The following is a 17,768-nucleotide window of genomic DNA, read 5'->3' on the forward strand; positions in this document are numbered from 1 at the left end:
TAGGATTGACAGTGGGCTACAGACTGCTTCCTTCAACGGTTATATCAACAGTACGGGCTTTCACGGTAGGTGTGATTTACATATTTATTCTTGCTTCAACAAGCAAAGCCTTCAGAAGAAAGGCGCTTTAAAATATTCAATAAAATCCTGGTACTATGTAAATGTTTAGAAGCGTGTTTACAGCAGCTTTGACCCTGGTGCTAGTGGCATCAGGCAACAGTGTGGGGAACATTTCGCGCTCTCCACTTTACAGCTGACAGTTTTGGCTGGTTTTGGTTTGTAGCTTTTTTTTCTTCTCAGATCGTGCCCTTGTAGTTTTGCTCAAGAGGGAGTGAAATATACACGTACTCCGTCACTCACTACAGGCCATTCTACTCATCTACTGGAAGTAACAAGCTCACGTGCTCCCGTTTGCATTTGCTTTTCGTTATTCACTGTCGTGCTCGCATCTTTACCATTGGTAAGTGAACTTGCGCTCTTCAGAACGCTCCACACGTCGTTTGACAATTTGTGTGAGCTTCGTACAGCTATCTAAACAGTTTCTCACTAGCTTTGCCATTTTTTTTTCTTTCGCCGTAATTCACGTGGCATGCTGCGCAAGAAAAGATTGAATGCAATCACGAGCATCTCCGGCCCTTTATTGCAACACGACCCAGCCGGTGTAAGAAATGTTCGCTAACACTTCCCACCAATATGACTTTGCGACTGCACCTGTACAGTCGCTGAACTTTTGCATAGGCGAAAATTTTCGCTAATATTTACGAGAAAAGTAACCTTGACGAAGCTTTACTCTTGTCTTAAAATTTGTCCACTCACGCAAACTACGTTCACGAACTTTGGTTATTTTGCGTCGTAAATGGTTTCATGTACGATTTTGGGCAAACGGTGTGCGGCGTCTCTGGCGTACCAGCACGGCCGTTTCTTTCGGTTTTCTACATTTTCAATCGCGTACTGCTCTTTGTCATGCTGATTATTCAATGTCAAACACGCGCTGAATAGTAGAAGAGCCCTGTCAAGTCGAGCAAACGATATATATCGTTTATATATATATATCGTATATATTCTACATTTTGGCTTGCCCCAGTAGTGAATGAACGTTTGGTTTTTATTGGCGCAAGGGCCAGGTATGGCCAAAGAGCGCCAATGCCCCAGTAGTCTGGCGCTGGTTGTCTTTTGACGAAGTTTGTGTATTAGAATGTAGCCCAGTCAGTGCTTGCCGCAACAATTTGAAAACTAACTGGTGTAGACGGCAGCGTATCTAGCGCATGCATTCTTTGTGTGGCTCGACTTGGTGCTCATATTTATTTTGCTTTCATAACAGGTGGCCGAAGCTAAAGCTGACGCATTGTGGAGAAAAAATTGCATTCGATGTCGTTTGCTATTTTCAGTTTTGTTTAAGCAAAGTAAGAATACGTGTTATATATGTGTGGCTCTTCTGTCATTCTCTGGTTCATGCTGTCACTTCTGGGCAACATGCTAGCTAGCACGTGAACTTATTTGACTATGTTTAGATAGCACTTACATTGCGAATGTTGGTTGGTATGCTATGCTGGGAGGATGTTAGGTATGGTCAAAGCCCTGACATGTCTATGACTGACACAACGCTCAAAATGCAAAGGATAACGTACATTAACAGGGGCTTGTAATTACAAGCAACCTACCTTTTCCAAAGCATGCCTGTGTGGTTTTCTTTCATTAAGAAAGGGCAGAGAACGAATTGAGCAAGTGTCAAGCATACCTCTTACTTGTTTTGTTTGAGGTTTGTTTAAAAAGGGCAAATGATGCCTTCCTACAAACATTCACATAAGTTTGCCACATAAACTGTGAGCAGCTCTCCTTGTCAGTAGGGCGTTTCTTTTTCTTTTTAGATCATACAGAATTTAAAGAATCGCCTGTGGCAGATAACGTAATTGTAGTCCTCAAGTAGGATTACTCATAAGTGGACATTACTTGCACGAGCAATTGAAATGCATAATAAAATATTTAACAAGAATTTACTAATTGTTTTTTTTTAAATATTTTATGGCACATATTGCAGTTAGCGATTATAGCCTGTGAGTTTGCAAGGCATATCCACTTTGAATGAATGCTAAGGATAGCACGTGTTTTGAGATATGCACTGTGAAACTTGCGGTAAAAATGCAGTGCTGTATTCTACTTACTTTTTTAACGAACCGCTGTTTTATGCATCGAAACACAAAAGTAACTGGAATGCCAAATTATTTCATTGCACACTTGGGGTATGAATACCTTGAAACTGCTGTCATCCTGAAAATTGGTTCCAAGTGACTATACTTTGTGAACTCGATAGATGCAATCTGCAAATTGCAATATGTTTCACAAGGTAATCAAATAAAAAGTTGAAGAAGGAATTTTTGTTAATTAGTCCAATATGTACTTCAATTTCTCATGCAAGTAAATTCCACCTCTTCGAGTAATCCAGCTGAAATACTGAAATTGTGCTGCCTGCCATAGGCAATTTTCAAAAATTCTATATTGTCTAAAAAAGAAATCCGGTATGTTCCTGTGAGTAATCTTGATTGTTAAAGTGAAGCATTTGTCTAAAGGATACCTTTAACTGTATAACGGTTTGGGAAATTTACCAGGAATGTTGTTGACTTTGGGCTACAAGTCAACAAATACCAAGATTCTACCCTGGTCTTCCTTCCTAAAATTAACAGGCAATTTTAACGTTCCAAATTAAAAAAGAACAACCCGCAAATGAAGGACTTCAGGTATAAAGTCTGACTACAGTAACTTGCTGCAGGCTTGGAATTTAAGGGTCAGCCTTATGTAAAGTGATGCTGCTGGGTGTTCTGCCAGTTAATGCACACTCCTGTGTCATTTACGAGGCATTTTTGCATTTCCTACTTTGTAGTTTAAGGCACCCAAACTTAGAGGACAAAAAGGAACTGCCATGTCAACGCAACGTCGTGCTGCTTCTCCGTCAACGGAGACCCGCCTGGAAGCCCTGGAGTCATCGCTGCTTGTGCTGTCTCAAAAGATGGAGACACTGCGGCCGCTGCTGCACCGTGTCCTTGAAAACAGTCAGGCGCTACAGCACCAGCAGCCACCAGCCGGAGTGGGGGCAGCATCATCCTCATCGGCCTCCTTTGGGTCGGAGTTCCTGCACGACTTCTTTGCCGATGACTATGATGAGGGAGGTGGCGGCGACTTCCCTGAAGATTCCCAGGTGGGTTGTCAGGTCGTTGTGAATGTTCACTTTGGTTAAACTCGTGTATGCATTCTTTTTATTTTGTTGAAGGGCTTGTTTGATCGTCTTCTCTGAGGCTCACTCTGTGTTTGTGCATCTGTTGCATTGCAATGTTGTGCTGTTGGCTTGCACCCGGGCCGCTTCCAGAGAACGCCTGCTTTGGGAAGGTGGCAGGTGGACGCTGTTTGTGGAAAAAAGGGAGTGGCAGGAGTTATCGCACACTGGTTCTGGCGAGTGCCATAAATCGCGCAGCGTGCTGCTGTAGCGGCATATGGAGAAGGGAGTCTTTGGGGAGTGGTTGGCTTGGGCCGAGGCGGCGCGGGCAGCTTGGATGGTTCAAGCAGCAGCCACCACCGGTGTGAGTTATGCAGCCCAGACACATGGTCCCACGACTGGGGTTGAGCGGGCAGTGTGTTCTGAGACATGAGAGACAACGGAACGATCTCGCCAAGTGCCTGATCGGAGCGATGGATTGCCCGAGGCCTTTGCTCAGCCGCATTCGTTAATGTGAACTCTCTTTCCTTGTTTACTGTATACTCAGTGTAACTGCTAATGTCTATCTGCAATTAAATTCAGTCCAAATTATTGACATCCAGCATCTTTAGTCTCGGAATACCGAAACAGAGAACAGTGCAGTGGCTTAGGAAAAGCTGAGAACGAACGAAAATACCAAGGAAGAAGAGAAGAAAAACTGACTTGGGTGGTACTGCTTATGAGGTTATTTACATCCTTCTACTACTTCCTTAACTAAACTTGACATCAAGAAATTCTAAAGGATTCAGCAAGGTGTCAGGCCTGTCTGTTCTGAATTTAAGCACACTGATTCTTGTTCTGATCTCATCATACTAACAACATTGAACTACTTAAATTGAGAAGAGCAAGACGTAATTTTGAACTTTTTGAGCTTGCTTTCATTGCAAATGGGCTATTGGTCGCACATTGTACCTTTCCCCGTTGTCTACAAGACCTACACAACATTTTAAAGTACACTTGCTAACCCCATATACTGTATTGCAAGAACTAACATTTGTAAGTTTCCCTTCTTGTCACGTTTGCTATACAATTGGAATGACCTAACTGAACATTCTGACACACTGTATGAATAGATGCTGATCTGTTTTGTCTGATAGTTCTTTTTTTTCTCGTGCTACCATGTTTTCTCTAAAATGCAGATTTCTTTAATTGGTGTCGGCCATCTTGCTTGGACCAGTTTAGTCTGCAGTGTGTAATACTAAATAAATTTGCCTATGCATTGGCACCAATAGGCAGCTCGCACAGACAACATTGCAGGAATCATATTGGCAAACCCTTGGCATGGCCAAAAAGGAGGTTCACCAATCCATTCAGTCTACTACATTTACCTCGTCTTCATCAGCGCATTATAGTCTGTCAAGGGTCGGCAATCGTGATCCTCAGGATTTATTAAATCCTTAACTCGGGGCTGCTCAGCATAGGGCCTGCGCACCGCATGTGGACCGCAGTCGAGTTTAGACACGTATAGTGTACTGGTGCGGCAAAGACGGGAAAAACGCCAATGTTGACGCCAAACAAGGGCACGAAATAAACCTGAAAAAAGAAGGGTGTAATATCGTAGTAGCCCTTGTTGGGAGTAGATAAGGCGCGCAATCATGGAGAAAGTTGCCCACACCAAGACCGTGCTATTGGTGCAGCGTCTACAATTCAATCAAGCATGCGCTTGCCCTATATGCTTCTACCGAATAACACTAAACAGACTGCCTTTCTGCTAGCAAAAGATGCAATATGTCCCTATAAAGTTATGGCCCATGTGGCTACCAGAGAAGTTTGTTTTGGCCCTCGCTGGGTTCGAGCTGCGCAACCCTGCCTTAACCCATTACCGTATGGTGTTTCATACCTGGTACACATAGAACAAATTTTGACTGACTCTAATCAACATGAAAGGAATTTATGCATATTTACTTGGAATCTGTGTTATCTCTAGCAACTAAATTCTAGCAGCTGTAACTGTGAAAGCAGTTCTTCAGTATTTGGAAACATATTCAGAAAATTGCTGCAGTGTATGTATCACAAGTAGTAGTATGGAAGCAACAAAAAGGATAATGTTAAGCTACAAAACGTGAACACAAAATTTACATATTGCAGTGCACTTACATAAGGTTATACATAGGTAATGCAAGATGTAACAGGTGTAATTAATGGTAACTAACTGTTCAAATGCTGATGGGATGTGTTCATTGACAATGAAATTGGGCAGTTCATTCCAAGCTTTAATGGTGACAGGTAGAAAGGACTGCTTGAAAGGGTGAACTTGAAAGTGGCATCTGTGACCTGTGTAGCTGTGGTAGAGTGCCTTGTTGTGTCTGTAGGGTCTGCTAAGACGTTCCTAGAGTGCTGAGTGGCCTTTTTTCAATAGACAACACAGCAATGGGCCAGACAAGACCAGATGGAGCCACATGCATTAATTGCGCCTTTCTGTAGCATACGCATCTCCAGATAAGTAGAGATTGTTAAACATTCTACAACCAAACCTTTCTGCTGGGTGCAAGGCTATAGGCAAAATGGAATCTTGAACTTGGCAAGGCACCATCTTATTTGCAGGGCTCAAGGGACACTAAAGAGCAAAATAATTTCCCCTGTATTATAAGATTGCCCCTTTTACAATTTACCCAAAATGCCATTTTTACCAACGTTACCAACTCCTGCTTCGCTTGTGGTGAGTAGGCGGCCTGCTGCCTTTCCTGCCACCGCAGTGCTCCGATCGTTCTTTGTGCCAAGTGTGTGGGCATTGTCTGCTATAGCTTGGAGAGTTTATGGCTTATTGCAGCACGTAGCATTTACATGGTGCTCGCTGATTGACTGCTTAAGTGTTTTATTTTGACCGAAAGTGACCTTCATTTTGCTTTGTCTTTTTCCGAATGCTAATTTTCAAACCTTGCTCCATCGAAAATCCTTCTAAAGCATTCTCAATCAATTTGTTTCCTGTTCTAAGCGCGAAAATAAAATTTTACTTCTTCACAATGCCATATATAGGCATGTACTTGTCATTGCCACCAACAGTGCAGACGCCATCGTCCCACATTTGCCAAAAGGCACAAAAAGTGCTTGATTCCAAAAACGTGGTCATTGAGCGGCTACAAAGTGCTGCCTTTATGTAGAAGAAAACAAAGACCGCAATAAACGCGCTCTTCCAGCGCTGACAAAATGGCTGCCATCGATGTTGTAGAACACAAGTTCTGAATTAACGCGGCCTTTGAGGTGCTGAAAAAGTGCCGACATCTATGCAGGAGAACCAGTGGACGGAGGAAGACTTTGATGCCAGCCGTCCAGTGGCGCCTTACATAGGCCGCTTTGTGCGCCGATGCTGGGAAGCCCGTGGGCGAGCAGTGCGCTGTCGCAAGGCTCGTGCAGCCTACCCCAACCCAAACTTGCCTTTTCTGAAGGTATGTGCAGGGCCTGCTGTACTAACTGGCTGTGGCTTCCCGGTTATAATGAGCAAAAAGAATAAGCAAAACTGAGGGACTCTATTCTTTTTGTCACGATCACATGAAGCCGACGGACAATGATGATAGCCTCAGAAAAAGCATAGGGGAAGTTAACTTCTTTTTTTTTAAACTGAAATGTAGAAACAATGAGGAAAAGGGAAAACTGGGTGAGAAGACAACTTGCCGCCGATAGGAACTGAACCCACGTCTTGTACATAACACATGCGGTGCTTTTACCTTCAGCTATGCTACCCAGTGATGGTCCTCCCGTAAACTTTCTTGGGTTTAGTATATGTGTATGTGCACTAGATCTACTCCTGGGAGTGGCAGAAGTGGAACATCTTTTCAACTGCAAGCATCACATAGTTCAGGAACTTGGGAAGAGGCAGCGAACCAATAAACCCTTGCACACTCCTCAAGGCATCAAGCCTGCCAAAGTCGAGAGCTTTGCTATGCACTGAGCTAGAAGAGTAAGGGGAACCGAATGACTCAGTTTTTTGCTACTTTTGACCATGGGATGCCTACGAAAGCATAGGAGGCTTAGGTCAGACTTAGGGGGCCCAGACTATTCTTTGTTTCTATTGAAAATTTTATGAGGTGGGGGCAAATGTCTGTGTAGAAAAGAATCAACCCGTGTATTGTGACATGCAGCATGGATTTCCTGCAAAAAAAATGTAATTCATTTAAAGTGGGGAAAGAGCATTTTTGCGACTTATTTTACAATTTTGAAGACTAAGACATTGTAGAGCGCCAAACCTTTTTTCCGTAATTTAGACTTATGTCGCCCACACTTCGCATTTTGAGCAAGTGCTCATTGATCCTCAAATTATGGCTTTGTGGGGCCATTTTAGTTAGGCAATGAAGTTGAAAACTTTTCTCACAAATGTTTAAAAATGTTGTTCTGGAAATTAAAGAAAAAATATGCTGCTACACTCATTATTTACAGTCAACGTCTGATTTTTCAAACTCTCTAGGGACTGCGAAAATGTTAAGAAATTTGCGCCACAGCGGCATTCAAAATAGCTTTAAAGGTCTGCCAATGCAATTTTGTTAATGCATTTCAGTGCTTTTACTGTGACAGAAGATGGCAGGTGCGCGTGCATGTGTACTACTATTAAAGGGACAGACAATTGCTCAGAACATGAATTGAGATAACCCTGCTGATGGAAAGATAGCCTATCGCATTGGCTAAAATGAGCACTGTTTTTTTTTTTTCATTAAGCAGGATTTATATTTTTAATTGTTCACTAAAAGTCATAAAAAGCGACCTTTGGTGCCCCATACGGCAAAAAGATGAAGATGCATAAGTGACCTATTACGTGACCTTCTACTAGTGTACATGGTTCCTGGTCTAATTATTTCTTTTGAAATGCAGGACACTTTTTTTCTTTTATAAGTTTTTTTAACTTACATTGTGTAGATAAGCCTCTGTTTGCAGTGAGTAGAGTAGGAGGCAACGCCTTCACTTACATTTTCAGTGAGTTTGCTTGGCTTGTCTATTGACAGAATAATGACACCAGGGGCCAGCTAGCCATGATGTAGACGTGTACTGAGAGCAAAATGCGGTACAAATATGAAAAAGGTCTGTAGAACAGTGCAAACCTATTGTACACTCTTCTTATTTTCAAAAGTGGTTGAAAGGGTCAGAATGTAGGTGGTTAACCGCAGTTGCACTCACTCTTGTGAAAGTATAACAATGGGTGGCTTTCACAATTTGTGAGGCGGGCTATCGGCATCGCTCTCACTTTTCAGCATTGCTGGAGGAGGGGCTTCTCCTTTTTTAGAGGCTGCTCAGATCGAAAAATTCTGCTTATAAAATATCCACATGCTTTTAGAAGTAACTACTGCATGTTTAAACACTATTGAGAGTGAGCTTCTCATTGTGTCATAAAAATTGTCTTTACAAATCAGTTGCGAGTCCCTTTAAAGGGCCCCTCACCAGGCCCCATAGCAAATTTATGCTATGCTATGCTAGCATAGCATAGCATAATAGAAAATTGCCATAGCAATTTATGGAAGTTGTTACATGTCCTCTAGGGAGCGTTCTGCTGCAAAAATTTTTCAAATCTGCTCATTAATAGCCGAGATAGAAATAGTTCAGTGCCACGAACCCATGATTTCAGCAGGCGAGCTCCACTGCCAAGCGAGGCACTCTCTCCACTCACCCCGTCTAGCCTCTGCAAGCGACATTCCTTCCCTGCATTCTTCCATACCGGATCTCAAGGATCGCGTGGTGCATATGTCACGGGCCCCGCCTTCAGTCTTTTTATCCTCGCTTTTTTTTTTTTTTCGGCACTATGCTCTTCTGCTGACGGGGTCACGTGCAAGCTGTTGTGATTGTCTCGTTTTGCTCCAGCGCACGATTTTGTGCACTTTGCCCGAGGACGCATGACTAGCAGTATAATTTAGTGCTACATGTATACTGAGGCAGACACAAGCAGATCTTAGAGCGTGATGACACGCTGGAACACAGTAGAAAATGGCATAGTTTAGGTACCTGCGCACGTGACTGCACTACCGTGGGAACAAGCAGACGAAGCGGATCTCTCTTGCTTCAGTGTGAAGTAAAACAAAAAACATGCAGACATTTTGTTCGTGTGTTTTATTTCTCTAAACTTCCATTCGTCAATTCAAGCAACAGATCACACAAATAACAGATGTTGCCTTGAATAATTCTTGAAGTCACATGTCTCAATGATTGACAGCTCACTGCAAACACAAGTATGTAGGTGCAGGGACACATGTACGTCACCGTCTGGCTTGGAGCGCGGTCGCCGCGAGGGGAAGGGAAAGCGGCGTTTGGATTGAAATTTCAGACTTTCCGCAGTGTGTAGCGATTTAATACTTTGCAAACACGATCGTCAGCATGCATTGTATGCTCTGCGCTTGTCAGCTCAAAATGGCCGGATCTGGTGACGTGAGGATTAAGGAACACATTTTATGTGCTGTGACTTTGCACTGTTGGTATGCTTCACCGCAATACATTGCGTATGCTTAACAGCTTAACACCGCTGTATTGCGATGAAGCTGACTATTGGAAACCGGAAATATGCAATGCTCTAGACCCTTGCTGTGCTTCCTGCAAAGGCGGAGTCGACGCCATTGCCGACAGCAGTGAATACTTTAAACAAAAAACAACACTGAACAGCAGGAAGCCTAATAGTGAACATCGAAGAAGCTAGGCCTAATGACAATATGTTATTACTATGGCTGCCAATGGATTGGCATGTGAGAGCACTGGTTCAGAGGTCCGGAATAATTACTGTGGTGGCAGTAAATTTACAGAAGGATAAAAATGGGTTGGAGTGCATACGGCAGATATTGTCAGCTCCTGACTGGAAGCTTACCATTATCATTGAAAAGGAAGGTGTACAATCAGTGTATTTACCGGTGCAGACATATGGGGCAGAAACTTGGGAGACTGAGAAAGAAGGTTGAGAACAAGTTAAGGACCGCGCAAAGAGTGATGGAGCAAAGAATGCTAGGCATAATGTTAAGAGACAGAAAGTGAGTAGTTTGGATCAGCGAGCAAACAGGTATAGCCGATATTCTGATTGACATTAAGAGAAAAAAATGGAGCTGGGCAGGTCATGTAATGCTCAGGTTAAATAACCGGTGGATGATTAGGGTTACAGAATGGGTGCCAAAAGAAGGAAAGTGCAGTCGAGGACTGCAGAAGACTAGGTGGGGCGACAAAATTAGGAAATTCGCGGGTGCTAGTTGGAATCGGTTGGCGCAGGACAGGGGTAAGTGGAGATCACAGGGAGAGGCTTTTGCTCTGCAGTGGACATAAAATAGGCTGATGATGATGATGAGTGGTGACTTCATTTAATGCTGTTTCGGAGCTACTGTTATGCCAAAAAGCTGAAAAATAAAACGGTGAAACGTAATGATGAGATGCGGGGTTTTTGGGTGCAAGGGCCAGTGCGTCTAAAATTACAGAAGTCTTGTACATTGACTCTATGGGGCCTGTGCTGTGAAGGTGTCCAAATTATAAGGCATGTCTAAAAAATTGCTCGTTGACCATATTTTGTAATAAAGTATGAAAAATGGCAATATTACAATATTAGCAATAATTGGCCTATTTTAATGGCGTTTAAAGAATGAATCCTTACTATTTTCATGAAAAATTGACAGAATGCTCAACTACGACTGACAAAGCTAGCACTGCAAAAATGTGTTGTAGTATTTTAAGCGGACAAATTTAGCTTACTTTTAGATGCATAGTCATCCCTATGATCTCTGTACATAGTTCTAATAAATGGAAATTATAGTTGTATTGCATTCCGAGCTTGTTGATATTGTGGTGGTTACGAAAAGTAGCTCAGATTGTATCTTTTTTGCCTCTGCTGAGCAACGAAATAAGTTGAGCTGAAGTTTTCAGAGACCCTGTTTCCATTTTTTTTCTACAGTATGTTTAAGTAGCAAGCATGTGAGAGTGCACGTAGCAAGCTGTTCAAGGCTATGGTTTAAGTACTGTTTAAGTGCTTTAAGTGTTTCAGTACAACTCCTTTGTTCTCAATCATGAGAGCAAAGGAGTAGGGCCCTCGGCTTCTGTATTGGAGATGGCAGGAGAGGAGTGTGGCTTATGGATACTGGTCGGGTAATGCGAGGGAGGCTCTGCTGGTGTATGGAGGTCAGTTGGCCTTATAGCACTGTGGCCTCCCAACATTTTAGAGTTAAATCTTGGAATAACAAACTTCAATACAATTAAATTTTCGATGTAGCAATGCGTGTCATTTTTTTAACTTGTTTATAGAACAGCTGTTATTCTGAACTTCAATATAACAGTGTGTTTATGCGCAATTTCAATATTGTGAATGTCACTGCCGCTGCAAGAGAATGCCGACGCAATAAATGGAAAGCGCTGTGGGTGCAGATGGCCAAATGGCTGAATTACATGCGGCTGCTTGCGAATGCACCTCTCAAACCATGTGTTGAGCGACACAGAGCGGCCGCTGAAGTGGAGCAGCATCTGATAAGTAAGAACAGCAATACTAGTACTACATACAAGACCCTCTTTCCGTTGGGTTCCATTATAAAGTCAGTGTGATAAAATCCTATTGTGCTCGCGCAATATGTGCTGTGGGTGCGAGGGAAACGTGCAAGGGTATGCCGAGAAGGATGGTGGCTTCCTGTGCGCTAGCGGGGAGGGAATCAAGCTCATGGCCATTGCTGTGCATATACCGATTGTGCATGTGCGCTCTTCTTCGTGCACACCTAGTGCTGGAGGTTGCGTAATCTCAAGTTTCAGTGAGGCAGTAGAAGCGTTCGCTCCCCTCTGTTTGCATGTTTGCACTCTTCCACATGCCAGCGTTGTGACAGGAAGTGCTTGCGGTCATCGAGTGAGATCTGTTAATGTTTGCCTGTGTGTACATCACGCCATGCTTGCTAACTTTATTAACTCCTTAAGTATTTTGGACAAGCTGAGCTCATCAGCGCAATCCTGGTTAATTTGCTTTGGATGAGCTTAGGTCGTTCATGACAATATCGTTTTCAAAGCAGTTTTGACGAGCTCGGCATGTCCACTTAGTTTTTCTTCTACTGCATAGACAGCCGCAGTGGCAGCGTTTGAAGTCCACGGTTATTTCGCTAGTTTTTGTTTTATTACATGGATGCAAGCACTTTTTCAGTGCCTGTAAAGCTGCGTTGTGTTGGTTTAACTCTTGTGTTCTGCATCATAGATAGCAGCCATTTCATCAGCGCTGGAGGGATGCGTTTATTTCAGTCTTTGTTTTCTACTTAGATAGATCGCAGCACTTTATCAGTGCTCGAAGACCGCGTTTTTGGAATCTCATGACAGCTTGTACGTGAAAGTGAAAGGGATGCACCAGGGTTTTTTTCTTTGAATAAAGAGGATGAAAATAGTCTTCTTATTGCTTTTTCTACTGAAAGTGATTCAGAAAGCGAAGATGCCATTGATGACCCAACAGTGGTGCTGTGTAGATGCTGACAGGCCTCCCTTCTCCCTCTCCATGTCTGGAGACCGACTTTTTCGGTGAAGAACTTTGCTTCACAGAACAGTTGATTTGGAAACAGGGTAAAATAAAATATTTTTCCCTTGTTAATAACCGTACCATTTGTGTCACTGACAAGTACACATATCTGCATAATGAACAGGTAAAACGAAGTTTCAGTGCCTGAAACACAAAGGAAGTTGGTTAAACAAGCTTTAGAGGGGTTTTCGGTGGAGTGAAGTTTGAAAATAAGCCATGGAAAAAAAAAAGCAAGATCCAGTGACTTTTGGTTGAAATAAATAAAACACCTAATGGATTATTAATACTGCAATTTTTATGGCTGATAACACTACAAACCTTACTTCGTGTAGTTGTGTGATACAATGTTATCACTATCAATGCTTCGCGTTTCGTTCAAGCTGCAAGTTTTTTGTCATTGAAATTCGTTCTTTTCAATCGTCTGATAATTCTAATCTCTTTACGGCTCCTTTCGTGTAAGAAAAATTTGATGGCAACTGTACTTATTTTCATAAAAGGTCGGATTTCATTATAACAAAATTTCAATATAACGAAGTAAAGTGCCGATTTCACCAACTTGGTTATACCAAGGTTTAACTGTACAGTATCTGACATTTGTTATAGTAGGCAAACGCCTAGATATTGGTAGAAAAAAAACCATTTTGATCAGATTATTTGAACGAAATGCAAGCCAGGCTTTTCGGACACTGTTGGGACCGACCGTGATACTTTGCTAGTACAGTTGTCAGTCTACCCCGTGCGTCTGATCTCGCGTCTTATTGGCGATAATGTCTACAAATACAAACATTGATGGCAAGCTTCCTGTGGTGCCTTGTTACCTGTCGCTCCCCATCCCATCCACACTGCTTAAGGAGCCCTCGAACGCTTTTCAAGTCGCCGTATTCTATTGCAGGTTGCGTAGACTGGCAGTTGGAGATGGTTTTATCAGCACTGATATTGAACTAGTTAATATTTTAGCCACACAAAAAAATAACTGAATATGGCAAATCAGTTCTGCAGAAGCCCACAAGGTGAAAAAAAGTACATGAAAGGGAAAAAAATTGGCATCCACCCTAATTGTAGCACGAAGTTACAAAGGAAACCCACACGGGTTTCTCGGGAAGAAAGCCTCGCTGTTGAAGAAAACCTTGTGGGCCTCTGCAGAACTGATTTGCCATATTCAGTGTCCCAGTGCCTAGAGTTGTCTATTAATTCGCCCTCACTATGTGATCGGCTAGCCTCCTGGTTAGCCCATATGGTAGATAGACAGTTCTGGAAAGGCGTTGGTCCTGGGTACAAGTCGCGGACCAGGAGATTTTTTCATCAGTGCATTACACTGATGAAAACAATTACGTTTAAAATCTTGAAACACTTCTTGAAACACTTCTGTTTGGACTTGTGCTGGATATTTAAATACAGTTGAATCTCGTTAATTCGAATATGCTTAATTCGAAGTTTTGGTTTGTTCGAACTTACACTGTGGTCCCGTCAAAGTTATGTGTATTCCAATTATGTGTATTCCAATGGGCGAAAACCCTCAGTAATTCGAATGCGTAAGCATTTGCGACTGTTAATTCGAATGTACTGCGCTCCGACAATGCTCTCAGCAGTGTGTCAAATTATGCGGCGGCGCCTCCGACCAGCATTCCCATCACTTCGTTATAGAGAAAGACTTCTCAACACTGCACGCGAACAAAAAAAGAAAACCGTGGCAGAAATTTGTGCGCAGGCACGTATAACCAATTACTTCTGTTAATGACGGGTGTCCTGTACAGTCAACAACTGATTTTCCAGACCCCCAATTTTTCAGACATGCTAGATAATTCGTACACCTTCGTGGCACCGCCATGTACCCCATAAAGTCAATGTATAAGAACGTCTGAAATCTCGAGCCGGCACTCTCGCATGCTGATCTGCTGGCAGCCGTGGCCACACCGCAACAACGCTCGGTCTAGCTACTTCGACTTTCACTACCAAGCTTCTTGCTGTTCGGTGCCGCGTGTTTCACTGAAACCATTCGCTACTGTTAGCCATGGCGCCGACTCCGCCTTTGGAATTCTCGTCAATGGCTCCGGAGCGTGGAAAGCATGGCGCATTGCATAATGCCGGTTCCCGAAAGTCGGCTTCGCCCCATTCCAGCAGTGTTCCAGCAGCAAGTTAGAAGGGGGCAATCGTCGCGGGAGATGGTATGTTTCCATTAATTGTACACGCATGCATCCGCCATCCCCTGTCACAGTAAGAGCACCGATACGCCTAATAAGTGTATTGGCAGGTCTTTAGAGCTATTTCGGAGGTACCTGTGGCGATTTGAGCCCTTAGGGGCAGTAAAAAGCATGCATTCATTTTTTCAGACGTTTTCGCGGCCCCTAGGGAGTCCGAAAAATCGGACGTTGACTGTAATGTATAGGTACGTGTGAATAAGTCTTCTGGAAGTTCCCACTCATGTGGTAGCTCAGTGCTCATGGGCCACTGCAGGTAAGTCCTCCATTCAATTAGCTTCCTTTAATTCAAAGTTCTTTCAATTCGAACAAAATTTCGGGCCCCTTTGAGTTCGAATTATCAAGATTCAACTGTAATATTTGTGAAGTGCTTAGTTAATACAAGTTTTAAAGTAGGTGGCTGCATGTTTGCTCTCGGTTGTCAGTATATCGTCATGTAGTCGGTTCAGTTTTTTTTATTGTTCTTTCATAGTGTTTTACATCGGGTACATTCTTCAATTGGTTGGATAAGTGCCTTACAAGTATGCTGGATACGGAATATATTTGATGTGCTCGTATCCAATGCTCATGTATCGAGTTCTTGCATGGAGTCCACATTCTGTAAGCTCAAGAAAGGTTTTTGAAGAAATTACAAATTTGTTCTGTACCTTATTGCTTTTAATTATTATGAAGGTGCAATAAATGGGGTGAAACTAAATTTTCAATCAACGGAATTAAATGTAACCTTAAGAGGTTGTATATTTCAAGGTAAATGTGAACACAAATTTATTGCTTCGCTATAACTGCTACCGTATCGTATCCCACATTTTTAATTTCTTTATATGTAGCAGGTCAAGACTACACTGCATTAAATTTGACCAATCAGACCTTAGATATTTGCACTTATTTATAGCCAATAATTCATTACATCAGCGTTCATTATACCGAGATTCAACTGTATCTACTTCACGGAGCAAGAAACGTCTAGGAGTGGAACCTGCACTATTTGCGGCTACCAGAAAAGGTCACAAGCCCATGCAGCCACTATCATGCTGGCGGTACCTGGCGGCGGAGAAAGAAATGACTGCCGTTTCGGTTGCCAAGGCAACCGGTCACATGTGTTGTTCGCGTTCGATTGCGCCTGGCACACGTTCTACTGAGGGCACTCGCGCTTCTTTAGTGCTGGTAACCTGGACAGTGATAGGTGCTATGCTTCAATCATTTGAGCACAGTAAAAAACAAAAATGCATTCTTTTTGATGACCGCTATAATAAGATAACTGTAGCTTCCGGTTGTGCATGGCACTATTGTTTGACACCCACATGATAACTTCGATTGGATGGGTGCAAGCGCTGCTGGCACTCGTCAAAGGCAAACATTCCTTCAATTTCTTCGAGTACATGATCAAGGTGATTTTCTTCAAGCTCATGGGCCTCACACGCTTTGTGAACATTGCTGACGTTCACTGCTATTGATGTTCCTCTTTTGTCATATACATTCATTCTTCATCTTTTAATGGTACCATGACTGATATTTGGTGACGCTTTCCGGTGAGTCTGCTTCTTTTTTAGGGATGTCAAAGATGCTGGAGATGGAAGAAAGATACAGGGAACAGCCTCCGGATGAAGTCCAGTTTCTTTCTTCTTTTTTTGGTTCGGGATTACCTTACCTCTAAGCTCACCGTAGTATTTATCCCGTCTCATCATGTTGCTCATAAAGTGCTTTTTGCAGACGTAATTTCTCTATGTAAGCTGACGGCCGTCCCCAGGAATTGCCGCAGCCCATGCTTGCAGGCGTTCAGGAAAATTCGGAGCCTTTAAGATGCTCACATTTTCCCTGCAAGACTTGTGCCCGTTTTTGTAGTTTTCAGCGAAACACCTGCGTCCCATCTTAGGCTAGCAAAGTCCAAAGAAGGGCATTTGCGCGTAGCAGTGCTGTTAGTATTACGGCCCTGTAACAGACATTGACAAGAACTGTTGCTGTTTGACTTAAGGGTGCACAAATACAATGTTACGCCGTGCCCGCTGAAGCGAACATCCATGTCGTCTGCTTTGAGCGGAAGACACGGGTGCCGCTGAAGAGCGCGCGCCCAAGCTGCCCACACGGGCGTCTGCATTCTTTTTTTTTTTCCTGCGGCTTGCATGACGCGTCGCAAAGCGCTGCCACTGCATGCGCCCCTGTCGGCGTATGCTTGTTTTGTGACTTTATCTGGTCACCCGCACTGACGGAAGTTTCAACTCCTAAATATTCTTCCTCCGTGATATACTTTAAGCTCGGCTACTACAAGCCCCTTTCGATAATTATTGGGGAAATATGCTATAACTCCCAGTGTATGAACTAAATTTCCCACTGGGCCTGGGAGAGGCCCTTTAGAAGGTTTTAACAGCATGCTGTATTTCAAATGCAATTGTTCTATTTACAAGAGCAATTTTTCCATTTACACAGTTTGTACTTTGTTGTTCAAATTCTATCTCGTGGTTTTTCAGTGTATGCGACCTTTGAAAGTGTGTTTGTGCTCACCATGCCAGGTGCCTCGACTGAATCCCGAGTTCGAGGGCTACAGCCGCTTTCGGGCTATTGGTTTAGACCGGGTGCGGGACGAAGCATTCCGCTGCACCCAGTCATCAGTGATGGGTGCAGTGGGTGCCCTGGTGGATCTGCTTGACTGCTGCGATCGCTCAGGTCCTAATGTTGCCCGACAGGTTAGCATTGCATGCTGTATTCATTATAACATTGATCCGCAGAAGCTCTTTGACAACTTTGTTTGATACTAAACTGCCTTTCGTTACCTGCTGTGGCAGCTCGGTGGCTATGGTGTTGCGCTGCTGAGCTCAGAGTTGTGGAGCCCACTGCTGGGGTGTCTTTCATAGCTACAACATTGCTTTGGGACGTATACCTATGAACAAATTATGCCTACTGT

At 43.2% G+C, this 17,768-nt stretch overlaps 1 protein-coding gene across 1 annotated transcript in view; it reads left to right on the forward strand.

The window, feature by feature from the left end:
* Window positions 1-235: 235 nt before the first annotated feature.
* LOC126540380 (uncharacterized) overlaps window positions 236-17,768 on the forward strand; it is a 35,863-nt gene continuing 18,330 nt past the window's right edge. Inside the window, exons 1-4 of the mRNA XM_050187180.3 lie at window positions 236-460; window positions 2,879-3,193; window positions 6,478-6,633; window positions 17,377-17,550. Coding sequence (XP_050043137.1) covers window positions 2,918-3,193; window positions 6,478-6,633; window positions 17,377-17,550 — 606 coding nt within the window. The 5' untranslated portion in view covers window positions 236-460; window positions 2,879-2,917. The remainder of the gene's footprint in view (window positions 461-2,878; window positions 3,194-6,477; window positions 6,634-17,376; window positions 17,551-17,768) is intronic.

The sequence above is a fragment of the Dermacentor andersoni genome, chromosome 2 (genome assembly GCF_023375885.2).
Source record: "Dermacentor andersoni chromosome 2, qqDerAnde1_hic_scaffold, whole genome shotgun sequence".
NCBI classification, from domain to species: Eukaryota; Metazoa; Arthropoda; class Arachnida; order Ixodida; family Ixodidae; genus Dermacentor; species Dermacentor andersoni.